At 32.3% G+C, this 19,482-nt stretch overlaps 1 protein-coding gene and 1 long non-coding RNA gene across 3 annotated transcripts in view; one reads left to right on the top strand and one right to left on the bottom strand.

Annotated features, from left to right (window-relative positions):
* LOC143067379 (uncharacterized) overlaps positions 1-19,482 on the bottom strand; it is a 39,376-nt gene that overhangs the window by 9,744 nt on the left and 10,150 nt on the right. Inside the window, exons 1-2 of one of the 2 annotated variants that reach the window (XM_076240604.1) lie at positions 3,427-3,537; positions 1,042-1,225 (exon numbers count right to left, since the gene is read on the bottom strand). In XM_076240604.1, coding sequence (XP_076096719.1) covers positions 1,042-1,207 — 166 coding nt within the window. In that variant the 5' untranslated portion in view covers positions 1,208-1,225; positions 3,427-3,537. Of the gene's footprint in view, positions 1-1,041; positions 1,226-3,426; positions 3,538-19,482 lie in introns of those variants that run through there. The other variant, XM_076240602.1, reaches the window with a different exon arrangement.
* Positions 12,426-16,248, top strand: LOC143067378 (uncharacterized). The gene is made up of 2 exons (XR_012975935.1): positions 12,426-12,732; positions 13,630-16,248. It is a non-coding gene; the product is annotated as an uncharacterized LOC143067378 (long non-coding RNA).

The raw sequence follows: 19,482 nt of genomic DNA, 5'->3' as shown, positions 1-19,482 counted from the left end.
TAGAGCGTCGTGAGTTCACTGCTATTCTTTATTTGAAAACAAACATTAAAGTATCAATAGGATTTAAGAAATGTTATGCATCATGGAACAATAAATTGTCATAGAAAACAAATAATCTTGAATTAAAAGAGAAACAATCTTTAAATTGTACAATTTCAATGATCTTAGAAAACACATATAATGTTAAGACTATAAGAATTATAAAATGAGATGTGATATGATTGTTAATGCAACAACTATTCATCAGAAATCAAAGGAATATGATGTACACAACTATTTAAGCACTGTACGACCTTCGACAATGAGCAAACCATAATATGGTATAAAATGCCAAAGCAACATGAAATGAGAAATAATTTAATGATATAGATATCAAGATCGAGAAAAGGGCAGTAGTCATTGTTAGTATTAGCTTTATTTAAATTTTTATATTTTGCATCACTTCCCCTCATCTGTGATATACACAAGGAGGTGTGGGTAAACGTCAATGAGATAGTTAGCAAATAATATAGAAATATAGGGAAAACGGTACTATTACATTTTCCCAGCATTAGGTTGGCCTTTTGTGTACCCAAGACAGGTGAAGGAAGTCGACCTAGGAGCGCTGTGATTGGATGTAAGGGTACAATATATTTTTTCATTTATCTATGAATAACTGCAGTGTGTATATTTACTATATGAATTTTGAAACCTATTGAAATATTTTCTAGAGAATTATTCGAAAAGACTTCTAAAATTTCATATTTTTTTGGGGAAAAATGACGGTGGGCATGGATAACATAAACAAGTTCCGTTGGAAGTTGGTCATGATACTATTTGGCTTTAATTTTTAAAACAGAATAATAAAGTACTAACACCACACATAACAGTTTTATCCAACTTTTTATTATAAAAAGTGTTATTTTTAGAAAATGTTAGTATTGTCGCCTATGGCAGAATAAATAGTAGATCTACCGTTTTCCCTATAAAAGCTATCAAAAAAGTTTGAACTTTAAACTATTTGACGGTATGTTAACTTGAACACTATATATAAGAACTTACCTAAATGTATGTAAGGTAGAGTGACGATAATAAAAAGTCCAACAAAAAAGGTTATTACTTTTTGTTTGTAGTTTTTCACCGATTGTTCACTAGTGTTGTGAATTGTGGTTAATCTTTTCTCAACGTAATTTTCCATGAAATTACCACCCGTCTTTGGAAAGACCATTGCAGCAGTATTATTCACCTGAAGATACATAAAAATAAGGAAATAAGGAGATGTGGTATGATTGCCAAAGAGACGACTATCCACCAAAGTTCAAATGAAGTGGATGTAATCAATTATAGGCAAACATATTGCCTTTACCAATAATTAAAACCCAGACCATATAGTCGGCTACATATATAAACGGCCTGAAGAATAGATTTTCTGAAGACATTTTGTTACTTGTCTTTATCTAAATAAAGTAATTGTTTGATATTTGAAATATGACGTTCAATTTTATAGTTTGCATTCAAGACAAAAAAAATCAGTAAACACGTAAACTAAATAAATGACATACACCAGGACTTGATTTACTTTTTGATACTTCTCATTGTTAATCTACCAGATTAGCTTTATTGTTTGCCGTTCTTTCCATGGTGTGAATTTTTAATTAATTCAAAAATATTCCGCGGCTGTTTTGGCACAAAAATCCATTAAGGGGAAAACAAAATGGATATATTTCGCAGAAACAAAGAATCCCCTACATTCGTTACACGTCGAACAGCATCATTCAAAATGCAACGCTAGACAAAACACATTACAGTTTTACGAGATTTGGACTATTATTTCTCCTAGGCTAGATATAATCGCACTGCATAATCATTGCAATATTAATAAAAGAGATAATAAAATAAACTTTTCCAAGTCCACTTGTATTTGTAGTATATGTATTTATATCCATCGGATAAGTAAGGCCTTTTCCAACTGATTTTTATGATTCGTTCTTGTTGTACTGTTACACCACTGTCCCAGGTTAGGGGGAGAATCAGGATCCTGCTAACAGGTTTAACCCGCCACATTCTGTGTGTATGTGCCTGTCCCAAGTCAGGAGCCAGTAATTCAGTGGTTTTCGTTTGTTTATGTGTTACATTATTTTTTTGTTCATAAATGAGGCCGTTAGTTTTCTCGTTGGTATTTTTTTACATTGTCATTTTGGGGCCTTTTATAGCTGACTATGGGGTATGTGCTTTGCTCATTCTTGAAAGCCATATGGTTACCTATAGTTGTTAATTTCTGTGTCATTTAATCTCTTGTGGAGAGTTGTCTCATTGGCAATCATACCACATCTTCTTTCTTATATTTCCTTTAAGATATCGCACATTATCAATACATAGCTTTAATTTATACTGAAAAATGTTTAAAAATGGGTGGAGTACGTTTTAAAGTAACACCAGTATCTTGCAACGTACATTTTGACACATTAACAGACAATCACAGAACATGCAAAAAATTTATCAAATATAAGATCCGGGTTTGTCCAAAAGTGCGCTGTGTTACATAAGTGATATAAATAGTATATACTAGTAATAGATTGTTGTATGTTTAAGTCCAGTGAACAATACTTCAGGAATATTGAGGACGAAACCGTTTAAACAATCAGTAGGTTACCGTGTTGTGATAGCTCTTTGTGTGCAGAGAGTGAGGCACTTTCTACACGAAGCATCGAAATTAGCATCACAGATTCTCTGAGCCCAGATTCGAACTATTGCGAACCGTTAAAGACGAATCATCATGCTTTTATCTAGATGCATATCATATAAAAAGAGTACATGATGTGAATTTAGTTTCTTTAATATAAATAATTTCAGTCTACTCTTAAAACATTAATGTGTAGTTGTATGCAATTTCCACCTAATTAGGATGAGAATATTTAACATGTTTAAGTTAGAATCGTTCTAGTGAACATGTTTGACATGCTCGTCTGGGGTTCGATTAGTCCAAATAATTATGACGTTTTGGAAGGTTATTTTAAATTTTTGCTTTGGGGCGTCAAAGAAAAAATATAATAGCCTTTCAAGATGTTATAATTATTTGGACTAATCGACCCCCGGATTCGATAAAAAACTATTTAGACTTTGGGTACCATTTAAATAAAAAATATCAATTTCAAGGCCTATTCTAACCATGCACCAATAAAAGCTGTTCACGACATTGTTTACACTTAATTCAATCAGTTTACATTCTAGCACTTTACACAACTTGAGGTCCCGGTACAGCCTGTAGTGTAAATAAGACGGTATTTTTCAATATTCTGACAGCTGTTTTATTTATTATTCCCCTTTCTATATCATTCTGTGACATTAAATACGTCGTGTCAATATACAACGAACATGTATTTCATAATGGGACCGATAATCTTTCTTTCCTGTGAGCAATTGCTTTTCTATAAATCGTATACTTACAATAGACAACGTGAAATAAAAATCGAACTAAATATTGACCTAAATAACACTTCCGTAAACATTCAAATACAAAGAAAAACTCTTCTATCATGATTAAAGTTCGTAGCAAAAAAACATACACACGAAGAAGACATTTCATCAATTTACAGGTAAATCGACATTGGTTGTGACAGGTAAATTATACGTGCTGTTGGTAAATATCATGTATTTATTTTCTTTAATACTATAGTGTTAACCAAAGATCAAGATGCTTAGTTTTTAATTATCAAAATTAATATTCGTAGAGACATATGTGTGCATATACTAGTTAGACTGACAAAACGCTATTTTTTCAATTTATTTAACACCACATTTTGTTTTTTATAATTTCGTTACTGTCACCGAGTAATAAGTTATTGTTATTAAATATGTTGTTACCCATTACATACCAATAATTAAATATTTCGGTACACATTTAACATTACAATTATATTTTTTCGTTGTTCCTTTATATTCCCACACTGCCAGATTGTATTCTTTTTAAGGTTCATGTGGACCCTATGGCTAAAATGGCCGTATTTTCACCTCAAAATTTACTATGAGTACAGGCAAACCTGTGCATCTGGAAACGTTTTAAGGCATAGCATGCCCTAGATAAATAAAATTCAAATGCATTGTATGATTTAGAAAATTCATAACTGAACTGGATTTTGCCGTACACTTTTTTTCGTCCCTGCAGAAGATGATAAAGTTAACAAACAGTTGAGTTTACCTTGATATGGTCCACTCAGGTATACAGTTTAAATAACCAATTATTGTCATGTATCTATTGTCCATCTAATGTCCATGTCAATCAATACTGCTCACTTCAATTATTATCTGTGGGGAAGTTCTCAAACCTGTTTCCCAACTTAGTTTATTTTGGCACCTTCTGGAGGAATGAAAAAAAGTGCACGGCAAAATCCTGGTAAGTTTTTATTTTTCTAAAACATAAAACATATTTGAAATTTTTTTATCTAGGGCATGCTATGCCTGAAATTTTTTACAGATGCGCAGGTTTGTCTGTACTCGGAGTAAATTTTGAGGTGAAAATACGGCCATTTTAGCCATAGGGTCCACATGAACCTGAACTCAGGGGCCACGGATATTTATTTTTCAAAACATTGACTACATTCTAAATACTGTTTTAACCAGTATTAGAAATAGTGTTTCATTACAGCTATAAACCACTGCCTTGTGAGATGTGTACAGGAACAGTTTTTGTAGCAATTCAAAGATAACAACATGCGCATATATATAGAAACTTGTTTTTAATTACCCTCCGAGAAGAACTTTCAAAGTTTAAAACATAAATAAGCAAAGGATGTTGAAACGGAACATATCTTTATTTTGCCCATTATCCAAAAAATCTATTGACAACCAGGATCCGTCGATAAATACCATCATAGACGACACCGGTACGGCACAAGTTCTCGTCAGTTGATAGCATTTACATAATCCTGTAGTTCTTCAAAGCTTGTCCAGATTTGTTCCTGTTTTCATATGTGACATACTTTGTACATGTGCTTTTTGAGAAGATTGAAAAAAACCTAGCATTATTCTTAAAATTAACGATCCGCAATATAGATGATGTCTATAATAATAAGTCATCATAAAATTCATTTAGAACAGCTAGTATGAGTTTATAGGGAAAACGGTACTATTTATTCTGCCATAGGCGACAAGACAATATACCTGGATAAAACAGTTATATGTTGTGTTAGTACTTTATTATTGTGTTTTTAAAATTAAAGCCAAATAGTATCATGACCAACTTCCAACGGAGCTTGTTTATATTATCCATGCCCACCGTCATTTTGCACCAAATTTATGAAATTTTGCAAGTCTTTTCGAATAATTCTCTAGAAAATATTTCAATAGGTTTCAAAATTTATATTGTAAATATACACACTGCAGTTATTCATAGATAAATAATTTGACTTCCTTCACCTGTCTTGGGTACACAAAAGGCCAACATAATGCTGGGAAAATTAAATACTACCGTATTCCCTATAATTATGCAACATAGAAAAAGAACTAGGTTGATCAATTTGTGTAAATTATAAGAAGATGTGTATGAATAAAAATGAGACAACGCTCTACTAGAGACCAAAATAACGTAGAATTAATCAACAGACTGAATAAGTCATCGTATGGTTTTGAACAATAAACAAAAGCCATACAGCATAGCAAGCTATGAAAGATCGCAAAACGACAATTTAAAACAGTTCAAAAAAGAAATAGTCATGATTTGTGTAAAAAACAATAAATGATAATCAAATATTATATACAGCAACAAATGACTGAGTTACAGGCGCCAGACTGATAAATAAACGCTAATATCTGAGAGGTTACATTTTCAAACATATATATATATATATTTCTCTAATTCTTGGTCAATTTATCCTTTTCTGCACCCATTGCATAAAAAACATTTAATCAACGTGTGGTTCGTTTGATCTCAGTTCTTCATTGGTTAAAATCCGATTATGACTTCGAATATTCTTGCTTTCCTCTGAATTTCCTATTGTGACGGCATGAAAAAAGGCGACCATGCCTGATGACGTCACTCAGAAAGAACACATCTTTTTTGCAGATCAGTCGCAAAGAGGCAATAAGTTTGCCTGCGTATTGTTTGAAAATCATTAGAGAAACAAATTCCACCACCAAATCTCGAGCCTCGCGTTTTAAATTTGAAAATTTAACTGTCTCGAGTGGATAAATATCGTATCACACTCGATGCAGTGGTGGAATCTATATATATATATATATATATATATATATATATATATATATATATATATATATATATATATATATATATATATATATATATATATAGTCAAAAAGGGTACAACATCACCATTAAATAACTATAAAATATACAAATATTAATTATTTCGGATAACAGATATCCTTCTTCGGTAATTGCACAATGACAAATGAATCATGTCAATTCAAATTGAGACTCTATCAAAATCTTGATTTATACAATTTAAGCGAACGCTGGAACAATTTTAAAATTTCCAAACACACCGCAAAGACTACAGAAATATGCCAAAAATAAAAATAGTTATTTACGATGTGAAATGGCACAACTCTAGATTTCCAAAGGTTGTGACAGTTGAGATGTTATAACTGCATTGAGGGCAGTCCTCAAACAAAAAAATCAAAAATGTCCTAACCGATCCAAATAAATTATATATAAATTAGACAACGGTAGGGCAATTACAACAGAAACTACATATTTAAGCCTCCCAAACGAATATCAGTCTAATAATGATTGAAAAAATAAGTATTGTATAATGAGGTAAAATAATTGAACGTGGCAACGTACTTATACATCATCCCGAATCAATGAAAACCTGTAATTTAAACTGTTATTTTAAAAATAATTTCGAACTGTAAAGCCAGTACTAAATCCGGCGTTGTTTGAAACAGGTAGTCACAGGAAAATGAGGGACTCGTTCTATGTTTTTTCATTTATACCCTCTGGGGAGACTGTCCGTAACTTTCTTATCCAAAATCTTTCCCGAGCGACTCTGTCGACCTTCGACCAACCCTCGTTGTGGTCTATGATCGTGGTGGTAAGGTTTTTGAGATCAGCTTGTGTGTGTCCAGGTGATCTCAAATGACGACTTACGGGTAGGTCGGGCTTGCAAGTGTAGTCACTTCGATGACCATTCATGCGTTTGTTAAATGGCTGCTCTGTCTCGCCAACATACTGCATGCCACATCGACATTGAAGGAGGTATACAACATTCTGGGTTTTGCAAGTTACATTGCAATATATAGTGTACACAGACCAAGTCGAGTGGCAAGTGAATGTTTGAGTATTCAGTATTTGTTGACAAGTCAGGCAACGTCTGTTACCACATGACTTGCACCATCCTGCAATTGAACAGCTTTTATTTGAGGAGACGTCAGCTCTAACAAATAAGTCTTTCAGACTTGCTGGTCTCCGAAAAGCTAAGACAGGAGGATTGGGAAAGATCTTGGATAATTTAGGGTGTTTGGCAATAGTTTGCCAATTGGCACGGATCAAACGTGAAAGGTTATTAAAGGCTGGATTGTATGTAAGAACAAACGGGACTATTTTGCTGCGCCTCTTCCGTTTGTACTGTAAGAGGTCATTGCGGCTGTTATTGTTAGCGCGCGCAAACCCCTTATCTATGTCCAATTTCTTATAACCTCGTTTTGTCAAAAATCCGCGAAGTTCCTGTAACCGTTTCGTGACTCTGAGGAGGCTGTCACGAAACGGTTACAGGAACTTCGCGGATGTTTGATAAAACGAGGTTATAAGAAATTGGACATAGATAAGGGGTTTGCTTACATACAATCCAGCCTTTAATAACCTTTCACGTTTGATCCGTGCCAATTGGCAAACTATTGCCAAACACCCTAAATTATCCAAGATCTTTCCCAATCCTCCTGTCTTAGCTTTTCGGAGACCAGCAAGTCTGAAAGACTTATTTGTTAAAAGCTGTTCAATTGCAGGATGGTGCAAGTCATGTGGTAACAGACGTTGCCTGACTTGTCAACAAATACTGAATACTCAAACATTCACTTGCCACTCGACTGGGTCTGTGTACACTATATTTTGCAATGTAACTTGCAAAACCCAGAATGTTGTATACCTCCTTCAATGTCGATGTGGCATGCAGTATGTTGGCGAGACAGAGCAGCCATTTAACAAACGCATGAATGGTCATCGAAGTGACTACACTTGCAAGCCCGACCTACCCGTAAGTCGTCATTTGAGATCACCTGGACACACACAAGCTGATCTCAAAATCCTTACCACCACGATCATAGACCACAACGAGGGTTGGTCGAAGGTCGACAGAGTCGCTCGGGAAAGATTTTGGATAAGAAAGTTACGGACAGTCTCCCCAGAGGGTATAAATGAAAAAACATAGAACGAGTCCCCCATTTTCCTGTGACTACCTGTTTCAAACAACGCCGGATTTAGTACTGGCTTTACAGTTCGAAATTATTTTTAAAATAACAGTTTAAATTACAGGTTTTCATTGATTCGGGATGATGTATAAGTACGTTGCCACATTCAATTATTTTACCTCATTATACAATACTTATTTTTTCAATCATTATTAGACTGATATTCGTTTGGGAGGCTTAAATATGTAGTTTCTGTTGTAATTGCCCTACCGTTGTCTTATTTATATATAATTTATTTGGATCGGTTAGGACATTTTTGATTTTTTTGTTTGAGGACTGCCCTCAATGCAGTTATAACATCTCAACTGTCACAACCTTTGGAAATCTAGAGTTGTGCCATTTCACATCGTAAATAACTATTTTTATTTTTGGCATATTTCTGTAGTCTTTGCGGTGTGTTTGGAAATTTTAAAATTGTTCCAGCGTTCGCTTAAATTGTATAAATCAAGATTTTGATAGAGTCTCAATTTGAATTGACATGATTCATTTGTCATTGTGCAATTACCGAAGAAGGATATCTGTTATCCGAAATATCTAATATTTGTATATTTTATAGTTATTTAATGGTGATGTTGTACCCTTTTTGACTTGTTATATATTATATTTTGTAGTGTACAGAATCATATTACATGATTTATTTTATTTATACATACATAAAAACTTGAGTGTCTATTTTACCATTGTAGATTAATCATTCGTATTACTTCTGTCCTAATGTATTTATAAATGTTTCTGTTATAGTTACATATCTCTCTTTCGGGGACATGCTTGAAGAGTTCATTCTTTAAACCCTTCCATGCAGTATGCTGTATCATTTGCACATACAACGGAATAAACCGAGGAAATAAATAAATAACATTTGAGGGATACCATTCCAGATATGACTTAGAAATATGTTAATATAAATTTTTATTGTAAAATTACACCCATAATGACAAGCAATAAAAATAAAAATAAATATATACAAGAATACAATTATCTGAATACACAACAGTAAAAATAAACCTACTCCATTAGTGTCATGAACCTGTCTATCGCCCTCAGTTCCAAAACACTATTTAATAAAAACGAAATTTTAACTGTCTATTTTTAAGAAAACGTCATTTATTAAAGAAACAGAAACAGGAAATAATAGTTCCAATAGGTAGTTATTTAATAACCAATATATGTTTTACAGATTTATTCCTCAGAATGTAAAATATACAAACAACTAAATTTGAAAGAGCATGATTTAATTTTGTTTTGCACAACACGTATAACGAATTTTGGGATATTTCTTTCAAAGTGATGATAGAGTTATTTAGCTTTGTACGATAACATATATATATATATATAAAGTCCAGGTTCTTTCAGACGATAACAAACCGTTTGACATCAATTTCAAAATTGATACTTTTTTGAGTCTGGCCGAAAAGTATAGTCTTTTCACGATAAAGATTTCTACACTATATCAATATAACCACATCATTATGTTTATAAAAAGCTGAACTCATTATTTACATTTTTACCTATTATGTCTGTTTGTGTTGTTCACACATTGTCAATATTAATGGAATGTCATACGACTGTTATACAAGTGAGAGATTTAACTAGCCATACAACCAATATTAATTTCCACCATTTTCTACATAAGGAAATGCCGGTACCATGTCAAGAATATGACAATTGCTTTCCATTCGTTTTGTATGTTTGAGCTTTTAATTGATTTTGCCATTTGATAAGGGACTTCCAATCTTGAATTTTCTTTGGAGTTCAGTATTTTTGATAGATCACTTTTCACAAAATACATGATTTTGTTGTTTACATTGAGAAGGTTTAAATCTCGCAAAAGTTATTAAAGAAATTCATATAGTGACTTGCGCGTATTATTAGTACATGTACCCTGTACTTAATTTCCGTTAAAGGGGCACTAGCTGTCAAATTCATGTTCACCGATATGACTCAAATTCTCATTTTTGATTTATAATCATGTAAAACATTTATTCAAATTATAAAATAAACCATTTTCAAGGCATGGGCTCGATAATAAGTATCTTCGTTTCGTGTGTATTTTAGTGTTCACGCCATCTTATTAACTATTGAGTTGAACTCCGAAGACCTTCAAGAGTCATATATATATAAGCGATAAAACATAGATATATATATATAAATAGAAAGTTAACTCGTGCAGTTGGATTTTTCTAGGTCGGTTTAATTTCATATAATAAATTAAAAATATATATCAATCATTGTTTTTACCCTTTATAGAAATGAGATTTTGTGGATCGAACAAGTGAATCAAATGATTTATCTGCGTTCAACTTTCAATGTTGACATTCATAAATAACTAAACACTCACTATCCATGCGTTATACATCTCAGGTTAAGGGATTAATCGAAGTTCACATGAATACGGATTCAATGAGGTCGAATTATTCATTTGCAAGGGAATTATTCATTATCAATGTTTCTTAGTTTAATTTGACAACATTGAATTATACTGGATGATAAAATCGAATTAACATTTCACTATTTCACTATCGTTAATGTTTAAACAAAAAAAAAGTCATACTTTAGATTTTTTTATATATCTCGTAGCTAGTTCCCCTTTAAATGATTATGTATCAGAAATCTATCCATTATTTGCAAAATAAAGCATTTTCGAATTAGATTTTAGGTTAACATATGTAACTTTGATCATGGAAAGGGTATTAAGGTCGCGAAATCGAATTGTTATTGACGAACTTCATGACATAACTAGTTTCCGATTTCGATTTCAATGATGTCATATCTTTAACAGATGAACCAGTGTGACCTAAATTGTCTGTGTCGACCATTTAAGCAGATGGACATTGGGAACATAATTTGTCGATATTGACTCGATATCGTTTATATCTTCAATAGTCATAGTCAATTCACTGAAATCACACATTTTTTAAAACTTTTTTAAAAGTTTTATCCGAAGTCGTACAATATAGGCTTTACATCGAACAATTTCTAAACTAAAGTAAACTAGACGAAATAAGAAAGAAACAACTTAAAGTGTCGATATCGAATGGATATAGTCCATATCGACAGCTTAAACAAATAAACCATGAGAAACAAAATTGCCTTGATGAATCACTATATAACATAAACATTTGGAAAAAAAATGGTTGAATCGATTTCTTCAATATCGTCGATTTCAACAACTTCGAATCAATAAATGGATAAAGGGAACACAAATAATCAAATAAAAAAAAATTAGATGAGAGTTATTTCACAGGTCGATATCGGTATCTCAAGAAGAATCAATTTAAGTAACTAATTTAGAAAAAAAAAATGTTGAGGTAGTAGCTATATAGATCATGTTTTTACAAAGGGCTTAGATAGGGCCGGATGAAGTGACTACCGCTATCGTGACCTCATCGTGTCTTGGAAAACATCGTTTTCATTGCGAAAATATAAAAAATAACACACAAAATACGGGGAAAATGTGAGAAAAAGAGGAAATTTAACTGCTACAATATTACATCCATTTTAACTATCTTTTACAGTAAAGGAACACCATTGTAACACAAGCCATGCTTATACTCTTTTTTGCCTAACATTGTGATGAAATCATGTCTATCAGCTATAATAAATACATGATTTTTATTGATAAAAGAACACAAAAAGTACTTTACAAATGATTTCAGACTTAATTTTATCTTTTTTGTCATATTAAATTTGTTTTTCGTATTCCATTACATTACTGTTGTCGAAAGAATTTTTACAATATCTCTTTTCAGTTAAAGGTCAAATTTGCCAATTCCAGACGCGCAATTTTGTCGAGTTCAGTGTTACCTATTTGTCAATTGTACCACTTTTTGTCACTTTTAAAAATTAATTTATCTTGAAATAAATGTTGTCAATTAAAATTCATACTGTGAATGTAAGAACTTATAAAAAATAGGTAATAATTTAAATATATGATGTATTCATTTATCTATTTTCTTGTATTTAGGTGTACATATATGTGTGAAAGGAATTACTGTTAGCCAAAGACTGATTATTATTCTATTTATATTGTTGCATTAGCTTGTAAAATGTCAAGGATCATAAATACTCCATGAATAAATCATATCTACATGTAAAACGATTCATAATAATCATTGCCTTTCGCTGGATCTATAAAATATACATTGTGAATACGGGACGTCGAGAACAAATAAATTGGAATGCAGATTATGATACAAAACAAACAAAAACTGGGAAAATTATTCAGTGTGTTTCGGTTAATTTACAGATAAATTATGAAAATATATCCCTCATGGTGTATCGTTTCATTCATCCTACAGTTGCTGCAACACATAGTTTGTGAAAATTCACGTAAGTATAAAGTCTGTTTGATCTTTCTCAAATATTATTGAAATATTTAATTTTTCATCTGTTATTTGCGTGTTAGAGAGCATCAATTATGGTTTTAATGTTTTCTTTGAAAAAGGAAGGGGGTGCTTCTTTCTTTTTTTTTCTTTACTTTTCGTTGTTGTTTCTTTTCGTTGGTGTATCAAACTGTGCATGGTTTAGCTCTGTTAAAAATAACAAACATACCGATCTCCACGGAAAATTCTAAACGGAAAATTCCTTAGCAAATTGCTAAATCAAATGCTCAAACACATCAAACGAATAAATGGATAACAACTGTCATATTTCTTATTTCGTATATACAGGAAAACTCCACCATTTACATTTAATCCAGCTGGTCACATTGTTTAACTGTTGTCCTCATTCATTATGTATATATAATTACATTTGGAATCAAGGTTTTCCTCTACTCTGCTGTATACCATAACGTATTAGGTGTCTATTTAAAAAACGGTTACTTTAAGGCCCATCAAGTGCTCCATTACACTCCTTTCCATGTGACTTCACAATTATGATGAAATTACCGAATCTAAGCGCAGTCTGTATGGAAATGTCTGTGGGGTCTATGATTCAGAACATCAATAAAAGCGCTGTCCATTTGGCTTTTGTCAAGTGTGTGTAGAAAGATTGTGTCATAGATTCTATTTCTCTGCTTTTACATTTCGAGTTTATAAGATATTTTGCAGTTATATATGTTTTAGCAGATGTAAACAAATGTGCTTGATAGTGACACAATATGAAATGATAAAGAAAGAAAACAAGTATATAAATGTCATACTGAGTTGTCGTTAAATATCAAAAGTAACTTTAACTTTTGCATAATTAAGTAGCTTTTCATTGCTGATCAAATTTCTTTTTTAGATTTGAAACAGAAAAGTAATTGGTTAGGTAAAACAGCTCTTAATGAAACACTAAAACGGATTACTGTGACAGAAAAGACTGAATTAGAATCCGTTGTTGAATTTCATGACGATTTAAAATTATACTTTCAAATTGACTCTCAGTTTGATAACAGTTCCAATATTCGTTTAAAAAGGGACACATCGGGTTTCATAGAAGCAAACAATATACAGGCAGAACGAATTAAAACGAACAAATTGTTTTCAAAACACGTAACAGCAGATATTGTAAAAGCTAAAAATGTAAAGTCTATCATCATTTCGATTGGCAAAGCTTTCTCGCTCCAGAAAGTTCGGAGAAAGTCAGATAACCGAGAGACCTATGTTTTAAACAGAAATGGGATCGATCCAACAGACACTTCTGTTACAATCGTACTGAAGCGTGACGATAGTGATTCTGTTAATATAAACGGATATAACTCGGATACAATAAGACCGAAAAAATACGCCAGTCAAAAAAGTCTATTTGTTAGAAATCCCGTAAATAAAACGGAAAAATTATCTTATCTTAATACGAAACAAAACGTAATGAATAATATCAAGACAACTACAACATTGGGTTCTCTGTTGCAAAATACGTATATACAAAAACACCATTCAAGTAAACAGGACCAAATATCTAAGATAAAACCACGAAATTCATCATTTGTTAAGAGAAAGGATCGACCCATTAATACAACATTTCGTAGTGAAGTAGTTCCGAATCTACAAAAGAAGAGGAATATGAGGCAAAACTTGAGAAAAAAGAATTTCATGCTCGGGGGACAAAAAGATTTACAGAACTCAGCAATGATAAGAAATACCATGAACCTTCAATATACTAGTTTATCACCACTTGGTAACACGTCCGTACAATTAAGAAAAAAGCCCTCTCAAAATAAAGATATGCGCACGCATCAACTATTCAAAGTAGAACCAATGCATACGCAAACTGGTCGGTTCCTGAAAGCTGGCAAACGAGCCCAATTGTCTGATCGTTCGGATGTTCGCTTAAATGGAGAGACAGATGGTATCCTGAGAGCAGACGATACACAAACAAATCAACTTACAACAAATAATTTGTTTGCCAAAAAAGTGACAGCAGAAACAATAAAGGCGGGAAAAATTAAATCAGCGCATATATCTATTGGCAAATCTCCATTACAGAAAACTAACTGGTACAAAGATAACCGCAAAATGTTCATTTCAAACAAAAATGGAGAAGTTCATATGGAGCCATCTGTATCAATAATGCTAGGTAGTAATGGACCTCACCCTATCAGCATAAATCAATATACAGCTGATGATATGAATTTATTGAATCGTAAAAATGTATTTGTCAGGAAACCTTTTAATGATGAAAATCATCCTTCAAGTCGTAATAGAATAAGGAATGACAAAAACACTTACAAGATTAGACCATCATTAGATACTCCGTCGCCAACAAATATAATCAACGAAATAAATAGATTAAAATTAAAATATAAGAATTACGATTTAATTCAAAGTGATGGTACCCAAAACGAGAATTCTTTCAGTGATTTTGACAGTTTTGAAATGGCAAGTGAGGATGATTATAGTGAAATCCACCAGTCTTCAAAAGCTTTCAAACATGCAAAGCATGTAAATTATTATGATTCATTTTACAACAATTTTGGAAGTGAGATTTCAAGCAGCGAAGAAAACGATAAAGAAAAAGAACTGGATATTAATTTTATACAAGCGGACGAATTAACAAGTGATATTTTAGAAAAAAGATAAGGACAAAGTATATTCAACAAGTAAACACTTACAAATGTCGGAAGCGGATGATTTTTTATTCAGTTGATACGACACTATGATTATTACAGTTAGCAGCGTAAACATGTGTTTTACACTGAGTGTAGTTGAAAGGACATCACGTGTCGATTAACAAATAACCGCTGACAACTTACCATAGTCATTTCCTAATGCTCCGAATTCAAAATGAAGAAAAGAGGGATATGCAGAAAAGGATTAAAATGATTTCTACAGACAGTAGTTCAGAAAATCATGTCAAATGATACCATTCATGGATAATCTGATTCCATCAAGTAAAATTAGAAGTTTCATTGTCATGAGTTCAACATTCATGAAGCAAAAAGACGTATTAAGGGAAAATCTGGTGCAGAAAAAATGGTACCGTTAACGTAATTATTACCACCTATTCGATACCTCTCCTGGTGGACTGTTATTTCTGCGAGAATATCACAGGCCAAGTACTGGTGCAGCCACTAATTTGGTAATGGCTCACTGGCTTGAACATACGAATTTTCTGATATTAAAATTTGCTGTCACAAATTTTTGGAAATAATATTTAATTAAGGAATATATCTCCCTTATGGGCTATACTCTAAATACGTGTCAGACTTCGACTTTTCTTTTTGTCTTTTGGGTTTTTTTAAAAGTCCTTCATTTTTTTAATAAGGTGTCAAGAAGTTTGGTCTCGAGCACCACTAGACATTTATTGTCGAAATAAGACTGGGTTGTTCAAAGTTTAAAAAAAAAATTAAAAATAACTGTTTATCAACCAAAATGCTGAAATATTTCTCAAACTTTAAATTATAAATGGTAGTTTAATGCTTTTGATGATCCGTGTACAATGCAAGCCAATTTTGTTTAAATTGGCCGAAGTTCTGTTTTACGGTTTTGCGTTTAACGATATTGTGTTTTAAAACATAAAAAAAAATATATGATCTTCCAAGCATCTCACAAGCCACTCGTCATTTGACGTCTTTTTACCATAAGATATTTGTACCGTGACATTTTATGAATGTTTTACTGTAATAACTGATTATCCACATAACCTGATCAGTAAGAAACTAGCATACTAATTGAATAGTCGTTCTCGGCCTATGTCCTATGGTGGTAATCGTAACACATCTTCGTATTTTTATATTGTGATAGATTATGTCTTTCGTTGGTCATTAACGATATAAAGTCATTGTCCCTAGCCATGGACAGGCATTATTAAGGCTTTAACCTTCTATAATGGCAACACATGTTAATGACAATATTATAATACCTTCAAATTATCGGATTTTGGGTACGAACAGTGTTACTCCACTTGCCGATGTTTTTATTTACTTTTATGAATATATTTTCAAGGAAATACAATTGATATTAAAAATTGAATTTAAAAAAATTGCATTTTTTAAAAGTATTTTTACCTTAATGATGTGCTTTATGTTAATCATCGGCCAGAGTATATTGCTTGATCAGGCTGTTGACAAAATATCATATTGACCATTTGTAGACATAAATGTTTTTCTGTAACATGGAACTATTTAACCTCGGGAATTTTCATACATCTACACATCTCGTGCACAGCAAGGGCTACAGCCGTGATATATTTACTTATTTATAATACTTACTTAGAATGGTTAAAATGTTTTTTTCTTCCGACAGTCTGATCATTTTAGATACCTACCAATACAGCCGATTTCAAATAAATCCATGATTTAATTTAGACTCCATTAAACCTGATAGAAGTGTAGTATCGGATTTTTCTCTCGAACGCCAGTATTCGTAGCTGTGGATATCAAAGCCAGTTTCCTGTAGTAGCAAGCACATTTTGATCCATCTTCCCAAATACATGGACTTAATTTTTCCCGTTAGTGACCACCCTGTTGGAACTCGGTCTATAGATTGAGAATGGAAATTAAAAATGTGCCAGAGATAACATCCCGATCAAAGAGAGCAGAAAACAGCATAAGACCACCAATGGGTATTCATAAAAGCGAGAAAATCCCACACATGGTGGCAGCCCCTAGACGATAATATATACTAGAAAATGGACGTCACCCTCAACTAAAAAACACACAAATGAACCAAAATAATTATAAAAAAAACGTACAAAACTAACAAAAGCCAGAGGTCATGACTTGGGACAGGCACAAAAATGCGGCGGGGTTTAACATGTTTTGTTAACCCTTCCGCTATACCTCTAGCCAATTTGGAATAATCAAACACACACTAATACGCTTAGTACAACTTAGTTTATAGAAGTATGAGTCCGATGCTAGATTAGGTAATATAAGGAACTGAGCAAAATGACAATGATCAACATAAATGTACAAAGGATCACTAGCAACTACTAGAATAAATGTGTGTATTTGTGTTGCAAGGGCCCTATGAGTGTATCAATATTAATTTTTAATTATGATATTCCATCACATGAGGACATTTTTGGTGTCTGGTACATTTTTGTGTATTGTATAAAATATTACCATGAAAAATGGGATGTGAAATACCTGTAGAAGTCTGCTCGTTGATAAATAGTCATGAATGATGTCCTTGTTTAAAATTTAGTTAATGTTTTGACAAGTTTGTGATATCGATATGCATGTTTTTTAATTGCGTATTTAATTCTACGTTGTTTTGGTACAGATCGACAAAGGGATAGGTTTATGAGCACGTAAACTAGATAAACTAGACAAACCTAGTATCACAATTATGTGCATAATTATACCAAACCGGACTATCTGGAATCAGTTTTGTTCGTTATTGCTCGTTTGTAGATCTAAAAACATTTTCGGAGGAGTCGGATGTTGTTAATTAGTTAGGAGAAAGACTCCTTATACAACATGTTAGAAATTAATGTAGTCAGTGCACGTGGCGCACGTTGCGCATTTAAAAATATACGTCATAAAATGTTTTATCAACAACATTCTGATGTTATTATAATCTACACATCGTATATCCTCCATTGAATACAATACGAATTTTAAATCACATTTTTGTGATTATCTTTCATTTTAGATTTTGCAGTTAATTCATTGAATAATATTTAAAGCGTAAACAGTCAAGATATAATCATTGTCCACCAAAATCATGATTTGTTTTCAATACACCCAAACTGAATAGATCTGAAGACAATATACGACTTTAGTAAGTAATTGTTTTTTAGTCTACATATGTGTTTCTTCACATTGAAATTGTTTTTTTTATTTGCCGACTGAACGCCGCCGATTATTTTGTATTTATATTCCAGTCAAAAAATCCTTTGTACATGTAAACTGATTATTCCCGAGTTATAGTACGGGAAGGTCGAGCAGTTTTAGTGTGACATGGTATGTATGCAATATACATGTTATTCTGTCATCTGATAATGAGGTAATGAATGTTCATGTATTATCATCAATAGTTTTCGTGGTACTTTTAAGTTACATAACGGTACATGTAATGAAGGTCAAAGTTACATAACGGTACATGTAATAATGTAGGTCAAAGATTGCTCATTGTTCTTTGTTTGTCTCATTGTTCTTTATAAATATGTAGATTCTTTTATAACTTCCTTGTTGTATGTGAATAAAGTACATATTTACGAGACATCAACCCAACAATACAAGTTTATTAAACAAGTTGCTTTCTTTAAAAAAAAAGAGAAAGAAAAGCAATACGTAAACTCAAACCCTCTGACACCACGGCCACCAAAACATTTTTAGCTGAATTTTTGTTTTACTTTTTATTTGAAATAATTGAAATAATTCATTGATTGTGAATAGAATGAGACAATGATGATTTTGAAAAAGGGAAGTTCATAAAAACGGACAAAATGAAGCGTTATGAACTAGCGGAACGAGTGGAAAACAACTGTCATATTCCTGACTAGATACAGGCATTTCCCAATGAAAATGGTAAATTAAATCTGGGTTTATTAGCAAGCTTATTTTCTTGACGGAAGAGATTTTCCTCTCACTAACGTTAAAATACATATTAGAATAAGAAAGTTTCGCTCACTAAATTTCCATAAATGTATGAATCCGCTTATATAATTGATTCATCAACATTTTGCATTTTAGATTAGGGTTTCTTC

This window comes from Mytilus galloprovincialis, chromosome 3 (assembly GCF_965363235.1).
Source record: "Mytilus galloprovincialis chromosome 3, xbMytGall1.hap1.1, whole genome shotgun sequence".
Taxonomy (NCBI): domain Eukaryota; kingdom Metazoa; phylum Mollusca; class Bivalvia; order Mytilida; family Mytilidae; genus Mytilus; species Mytilus galloprovincialis.
The sequence above is the reverse complement of the archived record's forward strand: the minus strand, read 5'-3'. Positions and strand labels throughout refer to the sequence as shown.